We start from the raw sequence: 25,756 nt of genomic DNA on the forward strand, positions 1-25,756 counted from the left end.
ATGTTTGCCCTAAGTTGGCAGGGTATGCCCAGACGTGAGTCCCTTGCTCACTTTGCCACTGTATTCAAGCTAGCCTGGCTCTCATGAAGGGTGTTACCCAGAAACCGGTCCCATGCTGATTGTTTCCGGTTCAGGAACGACCTGGTTTGGCAATTCGGGCTGGACTGTTCCCATGAGGCACGGGGTCAAGACTGATTTGCATATAGCTGGGTCTGAACTGAGGTGGTAAAGGGAGCTAAAGAATGAGGATGGTTTCAATTTCAACACAGATCTGTGACTGGGGGGGAGTGTCTGAAAAGTTTCAGCGCTCCATCCATCATCTCCTTGTGTTTGCTTTGTTCACCCTAAGTTGGCAGGGTATGCCCAGACGTGGGTCCCTTGCTCACTTTGCCACTGGATTCAAGCTAGCCCGGCTGATGAAGGGTGTTACACAGAAATTGATCCCAAGATGCTTGTTTCCAGTTCAGGGAAGGTCTGGATTGGCAATTCAGGCTGGACTGTTCCCATGAGGCACAGGGTCAAGACTGATTTGCATATAGCTGGGTCTAAACTGAGGTGGCGAAGTGAGCTAAAGAATGATGATGGTTTCAACCCAGATCTGTGACTGGGGGTGAGTGTCTGAAAAGTGTCAGCGCCCCGTCCATCATCACCTTGTGTTTACACAGGGATGTGTGCCATGTCTACTCTTCAGTTTGGTCTCCACCAAAACACTCAGCCTGCAATAGCAGTGTGTGGGTGTCAAGGTGAGGGGCCCCCTGAGGGGAGCACAATTCATTCTGCAGTCCTCAGTGGGTCTTTTTGATTGGGTTTTCTATATTAGAGGTTGCACAGAATGTAGTTTGATGGATGAAATATGGGGGCACAGCAGTAATGCATGGTGGTAAAGCTCTTTTGAAACAAATGGTTTATAAAGAAATGGTTCAATTAATAGTCATAAGTAACAGGTGGTTTTGACACTAATGTTTTCATTGCAGTAACCCCTGACGAAGGGCAGAACCTTCCCGAAATGCATTGGGACTGAATATTCCACGTTGGATAATGCATAATTATGCACCTCTATGTGTAAGAGTAAAGCCTGAGCAGGAACTCGTTGAACTTTAAAAAAGAGGGCATATGAAAACATTTTGATAAAAATTTGGATTACTTCAGATTACTCATGGAATAAAGTGGATAAAGAGTGGATATTAATGTTTGAATTTGATTGAATGGTTTGCATACCTTTCCTAAGCTGTGCATCCTGGGTTGGGATGTCTGACGAGGCCCCAGCTTTTTAGAAGACACAGGGATGTGTGCCGACTCTTCAGTTTGGTCTGCACCATAACACTCAGCCTGCAATGGCAGTGTGTGGGTGTCAAGGTGAGGGACCCCCTGAGGGTAGCACAATTCATTCTGCAGCCCTCAGAGGCCCTCTCAGGTCCCAATGTTCTTGGTACCAGGGCCTTTTACAATGAACTTACAGGTGGTCCAAAACGTGTGCCAATTGTGGGTACCAAATGTACAGTTTTGGAAAAGAACACAAGCGGCCTGGCTAGCAGGATCTCAGCACACACTCAGTCAAGTTTGCATCAGGTATCTGGCAAAATTGTATGGGGCACCTACAGTGGTTCTTCCAGTGCTTATGTTAGTTCAGGGCAGGTGGCACTTGTGGTGCTCACTGCCCTTGTGGAGAGAACTGTGGAGTTAGTTATGGTCCTATTGGTGGTCCTTGTCCTAGCGGTGATGATTGTGGCCATGGTATTGGTGGTCAGGTGGTAGGGCTATGAAAGCAATGCTCCGCCTAGTGTTGGTGACCCTGGTTATAGTCCTAGTAGTGGTGACCTTGTTTGTGAAGGTGGTTCTCCCAGTATGGTCCTAGTGATTCTTGTGATGGAGTTGGGTTTTGTGATGGTGAATGTAGCTAGCCTGGTGTTTCCTGTTTCTGTGTTAATGATCCTTGTGTTCTGCTATCAGTGGTGGTTCTGGTCCCAGTGTTGGTCTGTTGATCCAGACCCCAGTGGTGGTCCTGGTAATACAGCTATACTAGTCCTTGTTGAATAGCAGTCTGGGTTGATATGGTCCTTCTCATCCTACTTCTGATAGTGTTCTCAGGCTGTCTGAATTTTCTGTTCTGTCGTAGAATTCTGGGACCCACAGCAGTCATTTTATACTAATGGCATACCAAGGACCTGTTATACCATAGAACCTCAGAACTGCAATTGATCTTTGATAGCATCATGTCAGTGTTTAAATTATGCAGCATTGCAGGTTTTCTTTCTCTTTATCAGTCCATGTAGATCCTTTCTAAGACATGATCTTACAGTGTATGGAACACTGGTAGTGTGAGCTTTCTGACTGCAGTCTTGGATAATCCAAGTATTAGTGAATTCAGATAGTCTTCCTCATTGTTTTTCCTGATACAGTTTACGATTGTAAACAACCCTGCATTGCATGGTCTATTCTCTTCTGTTCTTCTTTCTGTCCTTATATAGACAAACACAACAAACACATTTCTGTGCAACTCTAGTTCAAGGATTTCTGGAGCCCAAGGGAGAAGTACAGTGTGTCATGTGGGTGCTCTTGGTGCCCCAGAAAACAAGGCTGTTTTAGGCCACTTTCTCCATCTGGTGCTCCTTGCGGCCACTTGTAGTGGTGGAGTTAGTCATCTGCTAGCATTGGCCATGGGTCTATCTATGTACACATGAAGAGTACTTACGCAGGACATTAGGAGATAGGATCTTGCTGCTCTCGGTTATCTGACTTATTTCTTACATAGTTCTCATTCAAACATCAAATACTTATACAGATACCTGTTGATCTGTGTCGGGTAATTAAAAAATATAAACAACATATTTGTCTCTCTCTCTCTCCTTTCCCTTCCCAATGTTTACCCTCGCCTTTTCTCTCAGAGGTGTAGCTATCAGTGCAGCTGGTGCTGTGGCATTAGGGCGCGGGGACGGGTCATCTCAGTGCACCCAAATTATACCTGTCTTTTACTAGGCAATCTGGGTAATGGATTCAATTTTCCTTCCTTGCCTTAGAACCCATAGCACCATTGGTAAGACGCTGTTCTTTCTCTTTCTTTATTTATATCTTCCAGCTCTTGGGTGTCTCTTTGTTGAAATGACTGAACTGATAGGTTTGACAGAGATGAGCGGTGCTTAATTTAAGCCTGTAGTTGCTGGTGGGGGCAGTTTGGGCTGGACTGTTCCCATGAGGCACAGGGTCAGACTGATTTGCATATAGCCATATCTGAACAGGGGTGGCAGAGTGGGCTAAAGAACGGTGATGGTTCAAACCCAGATCTTTTGACTGGGTGTGAGTGTTTGATTGGTTCAGATGCTCCGTCCATCACCACCCCCTTTTGTACCGCTGGAGGGGGCCTCCAACACTTATTTTTGTGAACCAGCACTTATTTATCCACATTGGACATTTCCCGAAAGCAAGAGAGGGAAACCATACAAAGGGGTAGGACAGAGAAAGAAAAAAACGTCACATAGGGAGAAAGCAGGAATGTGCAACAGTGAGATAAATGTGCAGGCAGTGTCTGGTGGTGGATTAAAGAGGCATGTGATGGATTGCGGACTACACAGTCTTGGTGTATTCGGTGCGCCGACGTTTAACCGCACCGGCCACAGGCTTCTGAATAGAACTTTGTCTCCTGCACCTTTTCTTTTAAAAAGTACTGGAGATGAGGGGCTAAGGAATTAGATTATACTGTGTGCTTGACTCAAAGTGTTGCACTACTGGAGCCACCCAGTCTTGTGAAGGACTACTTATACTTTGCTGAAATCTTCAGTGTTAAATGTGTGTGTGAAACATAACAAGATTACGATGGTCAAAACATTCCTGTGAAAAATGAAAGGACGCGGGATCTCTAAGTGGTAGTACCTGGGAGATCCAGGTTGTTGCATCTGTCTAAGCATGTCAGGCCTTCGTTTAACATAAATATAATATACACTGTATTATGTAATGTATTGAAGAATGTGATACACATTTTTCCATCTCAGTATGAGGCCAACGTTAATTGTTATACACTTGTGTCCATTTTGGGACAGTTAGAGGGAATCTTCTGCTCTCACGTGTCTCTGAATTGTGTTTGCAACATTGGTAACACCTCAAGCCTCCACACAGCAGTCCCCCACCTATTGTGTTCAGGAAAAGTTGCCTTTTCTGCTCCCAGTGATGCATTCCTCAGTACAGAAGTCACTGACTGGGATTCCTCTCCTGATTCTGAACTATGCAGGATCAGCAGACAGGGTGTTTGCTAGGGTGTCTTCTGCAGTTGTCTGTACTGGTTTGAGAGCAATACTGGGATTCATGGCATTGCCTTGTCTGGGAGGTTCTAGGTTGTACCTAGTCCTGTCCATACTTGAGTTATGGAACAAAGTGCTTAGAATGGATTCAGAAATAAATCATAATCACTTTCTTATGAGCTCCATCTTCTGAGGTCATCTCTCTTCTGTAGGAATCTTTTCCCTTGCTGGAGTATCTTGCATTTTACCCTGCCGATTCTCACATTCCACACGGGTTTTGCATGTGATAAGAATGTAAGACTCAGCTGGCTGTATGCTTTTGAATGTTAAGCATAGGTTGAAGTGAAAGTTGGTTGTTAAGCTGGACTGATGTGCCCAAGAGCAGCTCAATGTTATGCTATGAAATATATTTACCTGGACTGTTCTTGTTCTCCAATGCCATCTGTACAGGGGAACACTTAGTAGCAACTATTTGTGAGCTGCTGGGGATGAACCTTTGCATGACTTCTGAATGAAGATCCTTATCAGTGGCGGCTGGTGACATTTGAAAGTGGTGACGTAAAAAGTTGGGTATGACTCTCATGTAGCAAGCAGAGCGAGCAAGCTTAGTGGACAAACATGGGGTCCGGGTGAGTCCTCCTCCCGGGGAAAAAATAAAAAAGATTGGCAAATGGTGCATTTTAAAGCAAATTAATTTAGTGCGGAGGCAAGGTTTTTAACCCCTTGGATGTGCGGCGAATTTTTGCGCTGTGCGGGCAATTTACATAGTGGACGGGATTCGGACGGCCCCCGGCCGTCGTCAGCACACACCCACCGTGACGCATGACGGCCGGGGGCCGTCATGAGCATGCAAGGGGTTAAAGTAGTGGGAATGGATAGTCTTGAAATATTAAACACATTAAACTACTGCAATGTTCAAATTGTACAGTGCGACAACTTCAGGCCCTTTACAGCGTGTGCTTGACCATTGTCGTGCAATGTACGCAGCATCAACTTTGGAAGAAAATGCTCTAATCAGGTTTCTGGAAGCATCTACAGCTGCCTGCTGCCATCAGCCATATAGAAATATGCGCAGACATGTCTTAAGTAAGATAAAAAAGAAAAGTGGTGGCTCACTAATAAGGGAACATGCAAAATACATGTCTATGATTCCCATAGTGTGTTACCTGACCGACCAGTAATTTAGTTTCTCTCTGAGACGTTATTGCATTCAGATAATTAACACAACAACTGACATCCACCTAAAACCTGTCAATACTATTGGCTTTGTCAATGGTTTTTAGCTGAGCAACAACAGTGATTTATTATAAATAATTAGCATTGGAAATGTTTCAATTCGGAAATTGTAAGAATGTTATTTAAATATTATTGAGGCCTGTGAAAGGAGCATTGGCCTTCAGTTATGTGTGCTTTATGTTAGATATCTATATGTCCTTTTTCTATGCACACCTCCTCCATCTGCAGCCTCCTCTTTTCCTCTTCCGCATCCTCTTTTCACTCCCCCCGAATGCACTTTCTCGCATCTCCCTTACTCCACCAAACCAAATATACACTGCACACACTCACATTTAAGCATTTTATTTCCTTTTGGTTTTTCCCTGTAAATATTTTGACATCTGTGTACCCCCTTCACACACATTTACACAGAATTTCATTTGCAGCTGAAATACATGACCATTGTTCTGTGTCCTCTGTAAAGGCGCCAACCCACTGACAGGCACTTTGCTTTTCCTTTAGCCTCAACGCCAGAGCTCTCAATTAAAGCTTCTCATAAAGACCTGGCATGACTCAATGTATTCTCTACACAAGAGTAATGCTATGCACACGTACAAAAATACTACAGAGCCACAATATGATGAAATAGCCAACACTCTTGGGGAATGCAAGATTGAAATAAACGTGCAATAGGAGTGGAAGTAAATCACTGAGATGGATTACCTTAACGTCTTTATCATTCATTGTTCATTATTCAATCCATGTTTTTGGCATCAATGTTAAGGGCATGAAGATAGGGCCAGTTCTAACACCATACAGAAGATAAATGTCTTTACTATAAGCACATATTTCTCCCTTTGCACTTTACTCGAATATTTGGATCTACTTTGTCAGGGAACAAAAACCCTGGCTCACCTTTTGGATCAATTTTGTGGGGAAACAAATACAGCAGCTCCATTTCTAAAGGGGTCATCGACCTGCAGCCAGGTCCTGGGGTGTCACAGTGGGGGATATTAGCGTGACCATGGGTCTCAGCACAATATACATAACATAAGGGTAACAAGACAAAATATCAAATTCAAAATATAGACTTACTAAAATATCGAAGTCAAAATATAGAATGGACAAAATATCGAATGGTCAGGATATAGTGGTGAAAAATATCGAATTGAAGGTAAGTAATTTAATATCGAATAGTAATTTTTACCCCTACGCTATCCAACGCTTTCCCTACTGTTGCACTCTATGGAGTGGAAATAGTAATTTTTACCCCTACGCTATCCAACGCTTTCCCTACTGTAGCACTCCCCGGAGTGGGAATAGTAATTTTTACCCCTACGCTATCCAACACTTTCCCTACTGTTGCACTCACTGGAGTGGTAATAGTAAATGTTATATTTATTATTTAATTAATTTTAAATTACTTTTAAGACATTTAAAAAAAATCGATATTTTGACTAACTATATTTTTTAAAACTATATTTTTGATTCAATATTTTTGTACTTACCTGTTTGTAGATAGGAATTCGATATTTTTGCATTCTATATTTATTTTTTCTTCTATATTTTGGTACTTCTATATTTGTGAATTCGACATTATGTCAGTGATCCAACATAAGATTAGCATTATAACACTTACTATTACAGAAGACAAGGCAGCAAATCACACATGCTTGCACCCAGTCTGACAGTGTGACAGATAGGAAAGGTGCGATCTATGCCTGTGAATGATGGAAGGCTGGCCTCACCGCAGGGATGCAAACTTTGATGCCCAGAGCCATTACGCTGACAGTGTCACTGGCCTACAGTTGATACCACCATAGACTACCATCGCAATAGAGGGCTTTAGAAAGGTACTCCCTGCATCGCAGTGCATAAAATGTATTTACGGTCTGGCTTCCGTCTCCTGCTTCAGAATGAGAGAGGGCAGGCAGCCAGGGGCAGACAGCCCAGACTTAAATTAATTGATTTGTTTAAAGATACACTCCTATCTCAAAATAAATTGATCTATTTATACTTTTTTGTAGTAATTGTCTAGGAATTTCAGATGGGTGCAGCTCCAGGGCCCTATCGCAGAAACCACCCATGATCCTCATTTACGCCTACATTGTTGTTAAGTTCAACCACCTATTATTTCTGTTGCCAGTATATTGTATAGCGTTTCCTATGGACCTGCTGTTAGCTGGCCCAGCACATTATTTTTCTTTGCACCTTTCATTTCAAGTGTGCTTCTATTTTTTTTCAGCCATGGCCTTTCACCTTCTAAGGAAAAAGGTCACATTAGTCACATACATTACATTACATCACTTTACATTTAATACACGTCTTGCTCCGTATCCTTCTCTTCCTCGGACCCCATCTGGTTCTTGGGTTGAAGAGAAAAAGTGACAAAGAGGTTAGTAGTCCATCCAGGAATTCCCCCCATGCCCCCGCTCGGAAAGGGCAGGGGTCCCTACTACCAGGTGGTTTCTGGAAAACAGAAGAACATCTTGAAAGCGACACAGAAGCCTCCAAAAGTCGTGGAGGTCTCTGACTGCGTGTGTCCCTGTAAACAAACCATACATTACCGATTCAGCTGTGATGCATGATGTTGGGATCCAGGTCCCAAGGTCCATGCTACAAAGCTATATGTCAGGAGATGTTGCGCATGGATGATCCTTCATTGGGAGACCCCATTAGAACAGCTAAAAGTATAGAAATATCCCAATTCTCAGTCAAAGAATTAGATGGCAAAATTCCTAATCCTGCAGCAGCAATAAAACTGATTGGGTATTAAAACTGTAATGACAAAAACCTATGGCAGATTACGGCAAATCATTTTGCTCTCAGCGTAACGTTTCAGGTATGGGAATTCTTCACACAACAAAAATGGTAGACCCTATCTAGCAAAGAATGTGGTATGCAGAGAATGCAGCAAACAGGGATATTTAGCAAAGGTTTGCCAGCGTTACAAGCATTCTACTCCACAAATGTAGCATGTGTTAAGGACGATTCCACTCAATGGAGTGATTATAGATTAGAAAATGACTTACGTGACATGGTTCTTGTGGTTGATTGTGGTGATGTTAATAAGGGCGATCAGAATGATTGCGTTGATCTCTATGTTGATGTCAAGGTAGGGACCAAAGTGTTACATCTTCTGGTAGACTCTAAAGCATGCATTACAATGATTCCACATCAGTTGTACAAAGGTATGTGAGATCCCAGGACTATGTTTCTTCTCAGAACACTCACCAGTTTCCTATGAGGGTCAGAAAATAGATCTTATGGATTAAATTGAAGACATCATGTAATTCAAGGGGAGGTGCATTGTTGGGAATGTGTATGTAGCTCAGAAAGGACTAAACATATTTAGCTGTGGGCGTGACCAGCAAGATGGCAGGCTAGACATAGCCTTAAGAAGCTCCATCTTGGCCCTGATAATCCTGAGACCTAAGAACACATAAAGCCCCAAAGTAACTGTGATGACACCCAGTGCCAGTGGGGACCCATGCTGCGGGGAATTATGAGCCACCCACTGTGGGACATGTTCTGATTTTGAGATCACGACCCAGATGAAGCCGCTCCAGGCTTCGCATGATGGCGGCCATTAAAGAGACGCTGCAATGCAAAAAAAGGTGGCCCTTCCTGCCCAGCGAGGTGCTGTGGGGCCCTCCGTCTGTGGCCACCAACTGCACTGCACCCAGGCAGGGGTCAGGTGGAGGAGAAGTATGGTGTGTATGGCATGTCCCGACCTCGAGTGTGCCGCAGAGGAGTTAGGCATCCGTCCGAGCCGCGGCTGTGGCTTGCCTGGACAAGGGTGTTCTTGCCCCCTTCCAGATCTGAAAGGAGATGGCGAGGAGAGGCGGTTCCTTGGACTGTTGTGACAGGGATCTCGGGCGCTGAGCTGCGGGGTGGGGGGAAGGAACTCATGGGCTCACAAGGGCGAGCGGTCAACTCCTTGCAGCTGGGAGACGTCCAGGGCCCTCTTACTACGGCACAGAACAACAAGGCCAGGTGAGTTGCAGAGGCACGGGGCCATGTCAGTGGAGATCTGAAGGTGGCGACTGATGCGGGGGCCCAAATGGTGGCAGTAGCAGCCTTGACACCAGAAGCATCAGTAATGTGCACCCAGTGCACTGGAAGTCAGATCCTGGAGTGACTTTTGCGCTGCAGGCCCTTCATAACTGCACAATAACTACTCTCTGACCAGCTTAGCCCTGAAGCTCAGGGGAGGCATGGTCACGTATACGCCGCAGGACAGTTAAGTTGCAACTGCACAAGGGATAGAGGCCGATGCTCCTGTGAAATCAGCAGGGAGGAGGAATGTACCTGGGGACCTGGTGAGAGGGCTGATTCTAGGGAATAAGACTATAATGGTGCAAGAGGTTACCGGTATTGATAGGGTAATCAGCAGAGAGGCCTGCTCGTGATCAACACCCCTGATTTAGAAAACACTTCCTGGGATGAACTGGGGGACGTTGTTGTCTGGTAATGGGGTAAACAGATGGGATGCCTGTCTTTGCTCACCCAGGGCCATATGTGCTGAAGTGGTAGCTAGCTGAGCTGCATGCTTCCCATTCCCTGATGGTTGCAAAAAACACAGTTGATGGACAGAATGTAGAACAATGTCATACATTCACCCCAGTACAAGGATCTGGGCCTAAATCCATAGTTTTTTTGCACTCCACACCACCCTGGGTTAGACACTGGCTATATGCAAATCAGCTCTGACCCTGTGCCTCATGGGAACAGTCCAGTCCGAACTACCAAGCCATGTCTTTCCCAGACCGGAATCAAGCATCCAAGGACCGGTTTCTGGCTATCAGCCTTCATCAGCCTGGATAGCTTGACTCCAGTGGTGTGGAGAGCCTGGGACTCACGTCTGAGCATCCCCAGCACACTCGGGGTGAAAATTGCAAAAAAAAACAGTTGATGGACAGAATGTAGAACAATGTCATACATTCACCCCAGTACAAGGATCTGGGCCTAAATCCATAGTTTTTTTGCACTCCACACCACCCTGGGTTAGACACTGGCTATATGCAAATCAGCTCTGACCCTGTGCCTCATGGGAACAGTCCAGTCCGAACTACCAAGCCATGTCTTTCCCAGACCGGAATCAAGCATCCAAGGACCGGTTTCTGGCTATCAGCCTTCATCAGCCTGGATAGCTTGACTCCAGTGGTGTGGAGAGCCTGGGACTCACGTCTGAGCATCCCCAGCACACTCGGGGTGAAAATTGCAAAAAACACAGTTGATGGACAGAATGTAGAACAATGTCATACATTCACCCCAGTACAAGGATCTGGGCCTAAATCCATCGTTTTTTTGTTTGCACTCCACACCACCCTGGGTTAGACACTGGCTATATGCAAATCAGCTCTGACCCTGTACCTCATGGGAACAGTCCAGTCCGAACTACCAAGCCATGTCTTTCCCAGACCGGAATCAAGCATCCAAGGACCGGTTTCTGGCTATCAGCCTTCATCAGCCTGGATAGCTTGACTCCAGTGGTGTGGAGAGCCTGGGACTCACATCTGAGCATCCCCAGCACACTCGGGGTGAAAATTGCAAAAAACACGGTTGATGGACAGAATGTAGAACAATGTCATACATTCACCCCAGTACAAGGATCTGGGCCTAAATCCATCGTTTTTTGTGCACTCCACACCACCCTGGGTTAGACACTGGCTATATGCAAATCAGCTCTGACCCTGTGCCTGATGGGAACAGTCCAGTCCGAACTACCAAGCCATGTCTGTCCCAGACCGGAATCAAGCATCCAAGGACCGGTTTCTGGCTATCAGCCTTCATCAGCCTGGATAGCTTGACTCCAGTGGTGTGGAGAGCCTGGGACTCACGTCTGAGCATCCCCAGCACACTCGGGGTGAAAATTGCAAAAAACACAGTTGATGGACAGAATGTAGAACAATGTCATACATTCTCCCCAGTACAAGGATCTGGGCCTAAATCCATCGTTTTTTTGCACTCCACACCACCCTGGGTTAGACACTGGCTATATGCAAATCAGCTCTGACCCTGTGCCTCATGGGAACAGTCCAGTCCGAACTACCAAGCCATGTCTTTCCCAGACCGGAATCAAGCATCCAAGGACCGGTTCCTGGCTATCAGCCTTCATCAGCCTGGATAGCTTGACTCCAGTGGTGTGGAGAGCCTGGGACTCACGTCTGAGCATCCCCAGCACACTCGGGGTGAAAATTGCAAAAAACACAGTTGATGGACAGAATGTAGAACAATGTCATACATTCACCCCAGTACAAGGATCTGGGCCTAAATCCATCGTTTTTTTGCACTCCACACCACCCTGGGTTAGACACTGGCTATATGCAAATCAGCTCTGACCCTGTGCCTCATGGGAACAGTCCAGTCCAAACTACCAAGCCATGTCTTTCCCAGACCGGAATGAAGCATCCAAGGACCGGTTTCTGGCTATCAGCCTTCATCAGCCTGGATAGCTTGACTCCAGTGGTGTGGAGAGCCTGGGACTCACGTCTGAGCATCCCCAGCACACTCGGGGTGAAAATTGCAAAAAACACAGTTGATGGACAGAATGTAGAACAATGTCATACATTCACCCCAGTACAAGGATCTGGGCCTAAATCCATCGTTTTTTTGCACTCCACACCACCCTGGGTTAGACACTGGCTATATGCAAATCAGCTCTGACCCTGTGCCTCATGGGAACAGTCCAGTCCGAACTACCAAGCCATGTCTTTCCCAGACCGGAATCAAGCATCCAAGGACCGGTTTCTGGCTATCAGCCTTCATCAGCCTGGATAGCTTGACTCCAGTGGTGTGGAGAGCCTGGGACTCACGTCTGAGCATCCCCAGCACAATCGGGGTGAAAATTGCAAAAAACACAGTTGATGGACAGAATGTAGAACAATGTCATACATTCACCCCAGTACAAGGATCTGGGCCTAAATCCATCGTTTTTTTGCACTCCACACCACCCTGGGTTAGACACTGGCTATATGCAAATCAGCTCTGACCCTGTGCCTCATGGGAACAGTCCAGTCCGAACTACCAAGCCATGTCTTTCCCAGACCGGAATCAAGCATCCAAGGACCGGTTTCTGGCTATCAGCCTTCATCAGCCTGGATAGCTTGACTCCAGTGGTGTGGAGAGCCTGGGACTCACGTCTGAGCATCCCCAGCACACTCGGGGTGAAAATTGCAAAAAACACAGTTGATGGACAGAATGTAGAACAATGTCATACATTCACCCCAGTACAAGGATCTGGGCCTAAATCCATCGTTTTTTTGTGCACTCCACACCACCCTGGGTTAGACACTGGCTATATGCAAATCAGCTCTGACCCTGTGCCTCATGGGAACAGTCCAGTCCGAACTACCAAGCCATGTCTGTCCCAGACCGGAATCAAGCATCCAAGGACCGGTTTCTGGCTATCAGCCTTCATCAGCCTGGATAGCTTGACTCCAGTGGTGTGGAGAGCCTGGGACTCACGTCTGAGCATCCCCAGCACACTCGGGGTGAAAATTGCAAAAAACACAGTTGATGGACAGAATGTAGAACAATGTCATACATTCTCCCCAGTACAAGGATCTGGGCCTAAATCCATCGTTTTTTTGCACTCCACACCACCCTGGGTTAGACACTGGCTATATGCAAATCAGCTCTGACCCTGTGCCTCATGGGAACAGTCCAGTCCGAACTACCAAGCCATGTCTTTCCCAGACCGGAATCAAGCATCCAAGGACCGGTTTCTGGCTATCAGCCTTCATCAGCCTGGATAGCTTGACTCCAGTGGTGTGGAGAGCCTGGGACTCACGTCTGAGCATCCCCAGCACACTCGGGGTGAAAATTGCAAAAAACACAGTTGATGGACAGAATGTAGAACAATGTCATACATTCACCCCAGTACAAGGATCTGGGCCTAAATCCATCGTTTTTTTGCACTCCACACCACCCTGGGTTAGACACTGGCTATATGCAAATCAGCTCTGACCCTGTGCCTCATGGGAATAGTCCAGTCCGAACTACCAAGCCATGTCTTTCCCAGACCGGAATCAAGCATCCAAGGACCGGTTTCTGGCTATCAGCCTTCATCAGCCTGGATAGCTTGACTCCAGTGGTGTGGAGAGCCTGGGACTCACGTCTGAGCATCCCCAGCACACTCGGGGTGAAAATTGCAAAAAACACAGTTGATGGACAGAATGTAGAACAATGTCATACATTCACCCCAGTACAAGGATCTGGGCCTAAATCCATAGTTTTTTTGCACTCCACACCACCCTGGGTTAGACACTGGCTATATGCAAATCAGCTCTGACCCTGTGCCTCATGGGAACAGTCCAGTCCGAACTACCAAGCCATGTCTTTCCCAGACCGGAATCAAGCATCCAAGGACCGGTTTCTGGCTATCAGCCTTCATCAGCCTGGATAGCTTGACTCCAGTGGTGTGGAGAGCCTGGGACTCACGTCTGAGCATCCCCAGCACACTCGGGGTGAAAATTGCAAAAAACACAGTTGATGGACAGAATGTAGAACAATGTCATACATTCACCCCAGTACAAGGATCTGGGCCTAAATCCATCGTTTTTTTGCACTCCACACCACCCGGATGCTCAGATGTGAGTCCCAGGCTCTCCACACCACTGGAGTCAAGCTATCCAGGCTGATGAAGGCTCCCAGAGAGCCCAGTCAGAGCAGCCTGGAATTCCTTTCTAACATAGATACTATGTATAAAGGATTTTGTTAACAACTGCTGCTACATCATTGCAGTGAATTACTAGGTTTCGAATCACAACAATGCTACATTGATGAGATAGTACTGGCCCTTCTCTTTAGAGCTGCTATGGTTTGAATGGGTCAATATATCCTGCATGGTTGGACATGTTCCATCTTTGATATACTCATACACAAATATCATCTTATTTTGGATACATGCATTATTTGTTTCAACAACTGAGAACCTCTCTTGGATGAAATGGTGCTGCATGTCTGTTTATCTCAGTGATGAATCAGTCTTTTGAATGAACTGGGCAGGCCCCTGCATTGACCATCTCTTCTGTATGAGAATAAATGCAAATGCTCCTCAACAAATTTCCAGAGGACTGGCAGACTAGAACGAGGAAGTGTCAACTGGAATTACAAGGTCTAGGGGAAGGGGTACTAAATGCAAAGTCCTCTGAAGATGTATTTGTGCTCAATCCTCCTGAACAACATACCACTTTAGCTCAGGAAACAGACAATGAAAGTAGAAAATTAGTGGAGGAGAAATGGCCTGCTCATGTCAAATTGGCTAAATCTGCAGCAACTCAGTTTTTTGCATCATCCAACTCATGCCAACACAAGCATTGGTAAAACCAACAGGTCTCACCAGTGAAACCTGTTTCCTTTGCTGATGTGTCCTTTCCTAATAATGGGCACTGTGCACGTGCACGCGCGCATGACAGCTATCTTGAAAGGATTTTTCATAGAGCAAAAATTAAATAAATCAAAGATGACCACCTCATATTTGTGTGCAAACATGGCAGAAATTTTGAATAATCTTTCTGAAAGCAAAAGAAAAATAAGGCATTCAAAGATTGCTGCCATGCAGGCGCATGCATATGCGGGGCCTATCTTTATACTTTATTTTAAATTTACCGTTGGGAGGTGGCAGACAGCAATTTCAGAAAAGTTCATCAATAAGTCTATAGTATGCCTGGTATGCCTTGCAAACTGTACCACGCAAGCAGTCCACAGCAGTGTGCAGCTGCACGGCATTCATTAAGAAAAATTGAAAAAAACAAAACAACTAAGGGGGACCTAGGGGTGGGAGGGCATGGGAGGGAGAGTAAAGAACGAGGAGTAAATGTGTGGGGCCTGGTAGGAGTGAGAAGCTGCTTGGGCCCTTTGCAATAATAAAAAAGAAAAACATGTACAAGCAGTGGTAAAAGTGTGTAGGTAGGGGGAGTGCATGAAGCAGTGGCGGCCGGCACAGGTAAGAGCGGTCACCGGGGCGGTGTGGGGTGGGGGTCGGTTTAGTCAACATACGACAGGAAAAGTAAAATTAAATAAATAAATAATAAAACCACTTACCTTGCGCTCACCGCATCGCGAAGAGCGATGAGGCGAGCGCAAGGTAAGTGGTTTTATTTAATTTTACATCTGCTGTTGTATGTCGAATTATGCGACCCCAACCCCACCACCGCCGCACTGCTCTTACATGTTCCGGTCTCTACAAGCATGAAGAGCAAACACCAGCAGCAGGAAATCATTCTGGAGCTGCCAGGCCCTCACAAAAATTAAACTGAATAAAAAATACATTGGTTGAGGGTGGGAAGGGAGACACAGGGATGAAAGCAATGCTAAGGAGTTCTGAAAACAAAATAAAATATAGTCTCCTCTTGTTAGTAGAAGAAGAATGCAACTCATCCAGTCAAAGCAGAATGAGACCAAAATGCTCCTTGGGCAGGACAAATACAAGAACATGCAGGGAAAAAAGAGATTCAGAATTTAGATATACAGTCATGAACAAGGGGTGGCCCCAAAGCACACTGCCAATAGGCAAAACAAAAAGAGTGTGCCAGAAAAAAATGAGGCGCGGAGGGAAGAGGTGGGGGAGTTGGGGGTCTGCTCACATACTTAATGTCACCCTTGCGTGTCAGATTCTATTCCCACCACTTAGGCTAAAAAACTTTGGCCATGTACTCAAAGTATGGGCTTACTCCAGACATATAGAAGTTCGGGAAAGTCAAATAAATGTATAACAAAAAGTTACAACTATAAAAATGTAAAGTGACACATAATGGATAGGCTAGTTAGCCCAAGGTGAAACAAAGGCAGGGGACAGCTCATATCTGGCCCTAAAAGGCAGGGTTATCTTCGGTCGATCAAAAGGTTATGTGGGAAAGGAAACATTCAGAGACTGCTCCGTCACATCAATCACCTACACTTTAAGTCTAAGAAGTGGCCCCGACTAGAGTTCAGGATGTGTCTATTCCCAGTGTCTGTTGTCATACACCCTCATGCTGGAGTCTGAGGAAGCTTGTACATCAAAGTGGATAGATCATTAAATGGAGATGATATTACATTTTTGAGCCTTGAATCGTACCCATTTGCCTATCTCACCTTAATGTATGTTTCTGGTGCTTATATTTGTATTCGTTGTCCATGTTTGAGCTACTGAAATGCTGAAAGTTGGTATCAGAGCAGCTCATTATTATGTGCCTATCTATCTCTTTCTAACCTAAAGCAATTACACGCTGGTCTTCCATATCAAGGCAAATCTCTTGTTTCATTGGAAGAAGCGGCAGCTCACTCCTTGCTGTGGCACTTTGCCAAAATGAGGATTAGCTAAGGAGGAAACACGATTATGTTCACATAAGTCAACACTGTAGCTGGATTAGGCAAAAGGTGATCGTGTCTGTGAGATGTAAGACACCAGCGGTTTAGGTGGCATACATTGCTATGAATTATATGACTGTAGAAGAAGGGATTAGCTCTTGCTGAAGTTTGCCAGTCCCTCCTGTAGTATTTTTGTGCCATAATAGGTAGAGGTTGAATGGCACAACCCCTATGCGCCCCCAGACTTTAAGCCCTTCCACAAAAGCACACTTCTTAAATTAAATTTTCTACTCTCTTCTTGTGTATTTTCTACGCTCTTCTTGTGTTGGGTGATATATTAGGTTTATTTTTCTTTACTTTTTGGAGAGCCATTTCTTATGACACAAGATGATTCTGTAATTGTTCTCTTTATATTTCAGAAAATCTCACACATACACTTATAAAAAACGTTTGCCTGACGTACTATATACCGCAGCTGAATATTCATAGGTGCACCTTTGGTGTAACTGACCTGGTGAATTGAACTATCTCCGGAAGGTTTTTTGGGGGGTTTCCAATCATCTTCGAGATCATGAAAGAACTCTGGCAATGCGTGGCATTGGCTCTAACGTGCATCATGATGTGGTTGCGCAGAGACATCCCCACATGATCATAGCCAAGTGAACAACTGGCTCTGTGGATTGCAGGCCTGTGCTTTTAATCTTCGCCATAGCAGTCCGAGGTACTGACTATGGCAAGGCCTCATGAAAACCGATTCCTCGAATTGTTAGGTGTAGAATGCGGATGTGACATCACTGTCCCTTGGACCAATGATGAAGTCTCAATATTGACCCTCAGTCTCGTGTTTAGACTCGTTTGAGGTTCCTAGGTGCTGCTCAGGGTCCATGGGACGGATAAGGTGTGCAAACCACAGAGAGCAAACATGGATTTTAGAGCCCTGTCGGCCTTTTGTTGCTGCTGCTCCGCTCATGTCCCCTGGATAGCGTCAGGGGTAGTACACGTCAAGGCAAGGTAGCAGCTGCTACTGCTGGCTACCACTAGTTAATGTCAGAACTGCTAGTTGCAGCAGTCAGTGCCCTGTGAATGAGGTCGACACTTATGAATAAGAATACAGTGGAAACTATGCATTCAAGATAAATCTTCATTCATTCCTGTCTCCAAGCTCTTCTCAGACAGCATCTGAGGTAGATTCATAAACATTCTAAACTGCCACTCTCAGGTGGGATGCACCATATGAAAGACAGGAAGGGGGAAGAGACCAATGAAAGGTATACCAATATAATGTAATAGTGTATGGGCCTAATGTTGTATGCTGTTAATTAATTACAACAACAATGCTACCCAATGCCAATACTGCTCATTAGTCAAAAGAAGAAATGTGGTTGGCCTTCCCTGAAATGAAAGGTATTCCTCGTGTTTATGGTTGCATTATGTCTTGCTGAACCACAGGTGAACAGAAATGTTGCATGCAGATTCCACATCATCTGCTAGAATTGTCCCTAGCACAGGTAACCGTTACACCAGAATTGATAGAGTATTTCATGGTCTGAACAAAACAGAGATGGGTGCGTTAATCAACAAAATGACTGGAGGAAAAAACCCTGCTGAAGAAGGAAGCGTGGTACACAAGGTCAGGCCCCCGGCTGATGCTCAGAGACGTCCAGAGATGCAGCAGGGTTCAACGGACCAGGCAGCCTCACCCCTTCAATGGAAGGATTCTCTTTCCTACTGAAGAACTACCAGGTACAGATCAAATGTAGCTGTCAGATAACAATGGCCCTGCCTTCCCAGAAGCATGTGGGACAAGTGGGTGGGACACCTCTGTACTGTGCAACAAAAACATAGGTAACCTCCATTAGGTCTGGCAACTAAAGAGGAGGCTGATAAACATGGCCGTGTCCATGCTCATAAAGTTTTATGATAACAATATTTTCATGTCGTTCTTTAGCCTGTAGTCTCTGAATAATTCAGATTTACTCTTGAGCAGTGGCATAAATTCACAGCGCCTCTGTTTCAGTGTGCCTTGTTCTTTGCTAGGAAGCCCTCGCTCTCCTCGGATTTGCTGAACAGGTGGTCTTCAAAAGGCTCACTAGGTATATTTAGCTGCTGAAACTTGAGCAAGTAGCCCCCTGATTGGCCGGCATGGCCACATGATAGTTCAGGGGAAGGGGCGACTGGTTTGCTCTTGCCCTGCGTTTCTCGGGAGGGAAGAGCTGGAGAGGCTCGGCTGCTCAGGAAACTTATCTAAAGAGTACTGGTAAGGGCATCTTTGTTTTTGCTGTAACCGTGTCCCTTTCGTGGGAAACTCTTCTTCTTGGCCTCTGTCTCTCCCAGAGCTTGCTTGTCCCAAGTCGAAAGCTGAGCTGTGAGGGAAATCTCTGCATGGCATTGGACTAGGGTCTTCCTGTATTCTTGGCAGGTGCACAGCTGTGACATTTACCCCCTAGAGCTGTGATCTTGGGACTTAGCGCCCCATCACTGGACGCGTCGCACTTGGGTGCCATCTTTGAATTACCCGTTTAGCTTTAAAATCTAATTAATTGAATAGTTTTCCCTCTAGGCTGGCATTTTGCATTGGGCGATGCTCTAGGTTCCTATATTTAACCTGCACTGGTGGGCTGCGCTTGCCTCAGATGGAATTGCAGCTTAGCCAGCTAAACAAAACCAGCCAATCGGCCGCCGGTATTAGCTTACACGACACATATCTTCGGACCCGGGAACAGCTGCTCCAAGGCGTCACCGGGCAAAGCTGCCTTCCCCGCCTTCGTGTAAAAGCCGGGCAGCGGTCACACTGACAGGCCTCTCTCAATCATTCCATTTTGTAACGTCAAGTAACGGGCTATTACCTTCATTTTTTTGGGGGAGGAGAAACCGAACCTTTGGATTTTATTTTTTTCCCCTCAGGTTTGAGAGGAAGCTGCAGGAACCACAAAAAGAGGATCACCAGTGCAGGCTCATGGTGCAATCGTCGCAAATACCCTTGTTACCCTGAGGTTTCTATCTTTTTGCTTTTACTTTTATAAAACCATGGTTGCAAGGAATGTGCATTTTAAAACAAAAGTATTTAGCCCCCTTAACCCACGTTGGTCGCAGCTGCAAATGTTGACAGGAACTGTACTTCATTTGGCTTTGCATATAAATGTCATTCATTGCGCCAACAGCTGACGGTGAAGCGTTTGTTTGATATTTTTTTAATCTTCAACAGTAAACTATAGCTTCCTGGTGTACCGTAGCTTTGAAAAGGTTTCTGAGATTCAGTGCCTGCAACTTAAAGTGGACTGCACGTCGATGTAAAATTGGCTGAAAGGGGTGTGAAGTAGAAGCAATATGTTCGAACACCATTGTTTTAATTTATTCATTTATTTAATTTGGAGGGTTTTTTAGACCAATTCACTACAACTGCTCTCGCAAATAAAACATTTTTGGGTAGTGCTTGTACGTATGGAATTTATATACTGCGTCGATTGACAAAAAATAGTTTTTTTTTAGATTTTTGTAATTTTAATGTTTTTGGGAGGTTAGGCAGACGTGGCTCATTTGTTTTGTAAAAATGAAAGCACGTGTGGTTCGCTTTGAATAAATGGTACTGTAACATGTCTTTTTATTTTCAGATTGTAGGTGACAGACCAGTTTGCAAACATGGCGGACGATGAGGGGTATGACGTGGAGGTAAGAGGCAGATATTTGAAAACACTAGAACTATAGACCTAGTAGCTTCATGTTACAAGGGATTCCATTTCTGAAGCAAGGAAGATTTGAAATAAAATGGGAGTATAGATGTGGTAAAGCTTCAAAAGTCTCATCTCTTGGACTCGCACAAGTTTAGAAAGTTGTATAGAATATTGAAAGGTTAAAATACATTGTTCTGGTCATTCCGTGTGTCCGGTTTGAAGGCCCGTGCGGGGCAATTATACGAAAAAGAATCGCCGAGGTGGTTGTGCTCACCAAATGCACATGTGGAAAGTACATTATGCTGGAATAACTGCTGCTCGGTCAGGTGGGCTTCCAGGATGACCAGAGGACTGTGCAAGCCCTCTTGTCAGCAAATCCAATATTACAAGCGGGCTTGTGAAGGGCAGGCAGGATCCAATGTCCTCCCATATGGGGCCTGCCCTCTGCTGACCAGGCACTTCTGCGTAGTGCCTAGGCCCTGCTTTTTTTGGTTCTGTTAATAAGCTGGCTTATTCCATGATATTCTATTTTATTGGAGAATAAGAGAAAGGCTCTGGCGAAAGTGTGTGGCAAATTAAACAAGACTATGAACATATTACACAATAGCGTCAAGTGTTATAGTCGACAAGCAGTTCAGGAGCTGATGCAGGCATCATATTTCTGTCACAAACAGGTTTTCTCCATGGCAATTTTATACAGTCTGCTTTCTTGTGGGCCTGCCTGCTTGATCAAGGCTCCCTGCCTTAACTTAAAACACTGGGGGAGAGGTGTTCTGCAAGAGATTTTGGATTTTGACCCATTTTCATGTGAGATCACACCTGATGGCTTTATGTGTGGTGCTGTATAAGGTTGGACTATTTTATGTATTTCCTGGTATTTTGTCTTGAGTTTACCTTCAATGTTTGGATCCAGAAGTGATTAAATGTTTGGCCTGCCTCTCTGGAGTTTTAGTCATGTAATATACGAGGATTCTGAGACTGTAGAGTGGCACATGAAAGAGAATTGAGTCATTAAAACATATGTGCAATGTTGATTCTGCATTGGATAAGGCCAGGAGCTCTAAGACGAGAGAGCAGGATGATTATTATAGCAAAGTGCTCTCAGAGAGTCCCAGCTGGTCTACAGGAGGGAGTCATGGAGTCGTCCAGATATTCACTGGCCGTTGCCTGAATGGGCCCCACGAAGGGTTGGGCGCCCTCTGAAGGGTTGCCTTTCGCCCGAGTGGCTATTTTAGGCCTGACGTGAAAATATGGAACTATGACTGGTAATCTCCCTGCTCCACTGGTCAGGACTACAGACTGCAGTCTTTGCCTTGATTGCCAGGGTGCTCAAATTTAGATAAATCGTTAGGATTACTAAGAATTGCGCCGCTAAAAAATGAATTAAAATTATTGTGCATGGTTTTGGTTTATTTTATAATAAGAATTAAAGCGAGTTGATGGTCCATATTATACAAGAATTTTTTACCAAGCTGACAAATGACACTAAATCTTTTGTACAATGGGCAGTCCTGCAGAAAGTACATGCGGCCTGTAATGGAGGAAAACTGTAAATTCTACTAAACTGTGCACCTTTGCCAGGCCTTGTGTTGTTCAGAATGTTTCAACAGATGTCTTTGTGCAATCATAGTGAGTTACACATTTTTTAAGGGGAATTCTCCATCTCCCTTGGGTAACTACTCCATGCAGGTAAGACCCTATTGCAGGGCCTTAAGAAAGGAAACAGAAGGTATGCAAATCACTGCATCGCGTTACTCTGCATTGGGAAGGCGTTCCATGCCGGGAGAGTGGGCGCTCCCATGCATCCACCCATGGATTTTGGCACATTCCCAGGTTTACTAAGGGTAGTAAACCAGGGAACAGATCAAAATGTTACGCCGTCCCAACTGAGAGGTAACAAGGAGAAATAGCTTTATTTCTCCTTGTTATTTCCTCTTTCACATGTGCTGCATTCTGCTGCCCACAAAGAATGAGGAAAATGCCACTGACGATTGTTTATGTTCGGGAAGGCGCAGGAAGGTTTTCCTTCCTGGTAACGCAGGCACCTTTGCACCATGGCGCAAGGATGCCTGCATTGGCGCTAGGCTGCACTCAGTGTACCAGCACAGACAGAGCTCAGGAAAGCACCATATCTTTGTAAATATGGCCCATTCCAGCTCTCCCCATTTGACAAAGCTCAACAAAGCAAGTTGTCTTGCTGCATTGCGTTAAATGATGGTAAATCTGGGCCAAAACTTTCTGCAGGGAAATATTAAACATGGAGGATCTAGCATCGGGCGGCATCTAGTGCTATTAGACATATAGGGTGGCTCTTGCTAATAAATATGCACCAAGTGTGGGGTTGTAAAAAAGTTCTTCATTTAATCGGTTACCTGCCGGACTGTGCACTGACTCAAGTGCATTTGCCCTTTGCCAGGGGCACAACCACACAGGGTGTCCTTTTAGTAAAGGATCCATAGGGTTGCAGCTTATGTAATCAAAACAGAGCAAACTTATTTTTCCTCCAGCTTAGTGCCATCTTTTACATTTGAACTGTGTATCGCAAATGCTTTGGCCCATCCTTAGTCGCTATACAGTAGAAATATTTTAAATCAGTTTTCTTGTTTTTTTTATAACACATTTGATTAATTTTGCATATTAACATGAAACGTTCCGCAAGTAACTCTGGCCTCGAGGACCGTATATTTGTCTGCCAGACAGTGTGTACGGACAGCACAATTACTCCTGAAGCATTACATTGTCCCCATTCCAGAATCATGAGCGTACTTAGGTTGTACAGAGTGTGTGTCCCTCTTTACATAGTCAAGCTCATAGTTAATGTAGATACCTGTCATAATGAGTTTGGGGTCCATATAAGTTTATGCCTTTGTGGCACCCCTTAAGCTAGTTTTTCTAAATTTTTAGCTCCTAGAAAGCATACTGCATTATTTGTTAGGACACAGCCGCGACCTGTGCAGGTAAGAGCGGTGGAGCAGTGGGGCCGGGATTTTGACAGACAACGACGAGGGTAAACACATTTTTTATTTAATTTCACTTTGTGAGCGTCTGTTGAAATCCCCCCCCACCGGGCCCCACCGTCTCACCACTCTTACCCGCATGACCCGCGACCGCCTAGAGATAAAAAAAGATGCAATATGGATTTGCCAACTATTATAAACTGTTATCAAACTTAAAAGTAATATTGCCCCTATTTTGAAAAACTGTGTGTGGGGGTGTTTGTGTAGCAATAAATGTCAACAGTTTGCCTTTTAACCTTGCACTTCCAGTAGCGTAGCAGGGGTGCCTTGGGCCCTAATGCAAGCAAGGAATTTAGGCCCCCAACCGCGTAGTTGGTAGTAAAAACGGCCCTAAATGTGGTGAAGTGGCCTCTCAGCAGGGCCGGACTGGCCGCAGTGGGCACCGGGCTTTTCCCCTGTGGGCCGCTAGGGCTGGGGCCGGTTTTGGGCCCCTGGGAGGTCGGTTTTGTTACAGGGCCATTTTTGCAGCATAGCTCCAATATCGGCCGCTGTAACTAAATCGTCCGAAACCGGCCCTGGTAAACTGCTCTGCTGCACCCAGAACCTCCCCGGGGGCCGGCCAAGCACTTTGCCAGGGCCAGTTTTGGCTCCCAGTCTGGCCCTGCCTCCTAGCCTCCCCTCCCCGACCACCGTTGCCCTGCTCCACTACTCGACTCATGCTTGGCCAGTGCAAGACTTGACTGACTCCTCTAACTTCCTCCCCTGCCTTACAATCCCTTTTCACCCCTCCCTCCCATGATGCTGTGGTCACAATCATTAAGGACCAGTGGCGTGAAATGTTTACCTGCGATAAACCGTATGCTAACTCACTTTTTGCATGAAAGGCGTGAAGTAAACTGGATTTCCTTATGTCTAGGCTCAACTTTTTTAAAACTTTGCGCCAGGACAGCGTCAACCAAAGGCACCCTACCTGACACAAAAGTCCAGATTTATCAAAGGATTGCACTGCCCTTGCGTTATACAGGGTGTCAAAAGGGCAATGCAACCCTTAAATCAGATTTACTGAGCTACGCAAGGCTGCCTTGCGCGGTGCTGCGTTGCCTGGTAAATCTAGAATAATGCATGGTAGCACAAGTCGCTGGCTACCGTTACACTGCTCCGGCAAGGAGATGCATGGGTGAAGCGTGGGTGTTACTAGGCCTCCATGTATTGTGGCCACATTCCCAGATTTACCAAGTCTTTTAACCCCTTGCATGCTGATTACGGCCCCCAGCCGTCATGCACTACGGCGCTCGTGTACTATAAACCTGCCCACTTGCGATTTTGCCGCACAGGCGCAGAATCGCGGCCGCATGGAAGGGGTAAACCTAGGAATGTATCCAAAATGTATGCCTTTTCAGATTGAGACACAACAAACCTATAATATCTTTATTTCTTCTCGTTGTTACTGCTTTCTCAGTGTGCTACATTCTGCAGCACTCTGAGAAATAAAAGGAAAACCCCTCTAAGGCAGCCTCTCACCATGGCCTAAGTGTGCCTGCGTTGGCGCTAGGCATCCACTAGTGCGCAGGTGCAAGGTGAGAGCAGGAAGGTGCCATATCATGTTAAATATGGCTCATTCCTGTCCTGTCTTCTCCATTTGACGCAGCGCTGAAGTTGTCTTGCTGCGTTGCGCTGCGTCAAATTTGATACATCTAGTCCAAAGCCTTATTTTGGGATTTACTTTCCAGCACAAAACAGCTTGCTGTCCTTCTCTCTCTCTCTTTTATGTGAAGCAACTTAGTGCTGCACTACGTGACGTCTTAATAAATTTGCCCCTGTATGTGGCTGACAATATATAATCTTTTATTTGCCCATTTAGTTACTTTAAAAAGTGCAAATTCAAACTGCAGTAAGTTAGATTTGCACACAATCTGCAACACAAATGCGTTGAACTAGGGATGATAAAAGTAGCAGCCATTATTGTTTAGCACAAAGACTAGACTTTAGAAGGGTAGGATCCAGATATCCAGAGAAGCTGACCTGTTGCTTTTCGCCATTGATCCAGGCACCTTTACTAATTTTCATCCAATCACTAGCTGTCCAGTAGTGACGCAAGTGATGGGAAAATAGAACAAGGTCAGTCACAGGGCTCCTAAAACTCTCCCCTTTGTTTACACCTCAGTCATGTTTTTTCACCCTGGACAGTGACTCCTCTTTTGGTTTGGCCTATTATATTTGGGAGATGGTGGAGTCAGGCTAGCCTGATCAATCTGTCTGCCAAATGTGGTGATTCTATTTGAATACATCTCTGCAAAAACCCTGATGTTACAAATTATAAATATCTTGGAATGTTTTCTTTTGCAGGTATTTTGTTTTTGTTTTTTTGCATTGTATACTACAT

At 45.3% G+C, this 25,756-nt stretch overlaps 1 protein-coding gene across 1 annotated transcript in view; it reads left to right on the top strand.

Moving 5' to 3' along the window:
• The first annotated feature begins 20,361 nt into the window (after nt 1-20,361).
• The window catches only part of NEB (nebulin), a 385,643-nt gene continuing 380,248 nt past the window's right edge, over nt 20,362-25,756 (top strand). Inside the window, exon 1 of the mRNA XM_078681747.1 lies at nt 20,362-20,414. Coding sequence (XP_078537873.1) covers nt 20,385-20,414 — 30 coding nt within the window. The 5' untranslated portion in view covers nt 20,362-20,384. The remainder of the gene's footprint in view (nt 20,415-25,756) is intronic.

Source organism: Lissotriton helveticus, chromosome 3_1 (assembly GCF_964261635.1).
Source record: "Lissotriton helveticus chromosome 3_1, aLisHel1.1, whole genome shotgun sequence".
NCBI classification, from domain to species: Eukaryota; Metazoa; Chordata; class Amphibia; order Caudata; family Salamandridae; genus Lissotriton; species Lissotriton helveticus.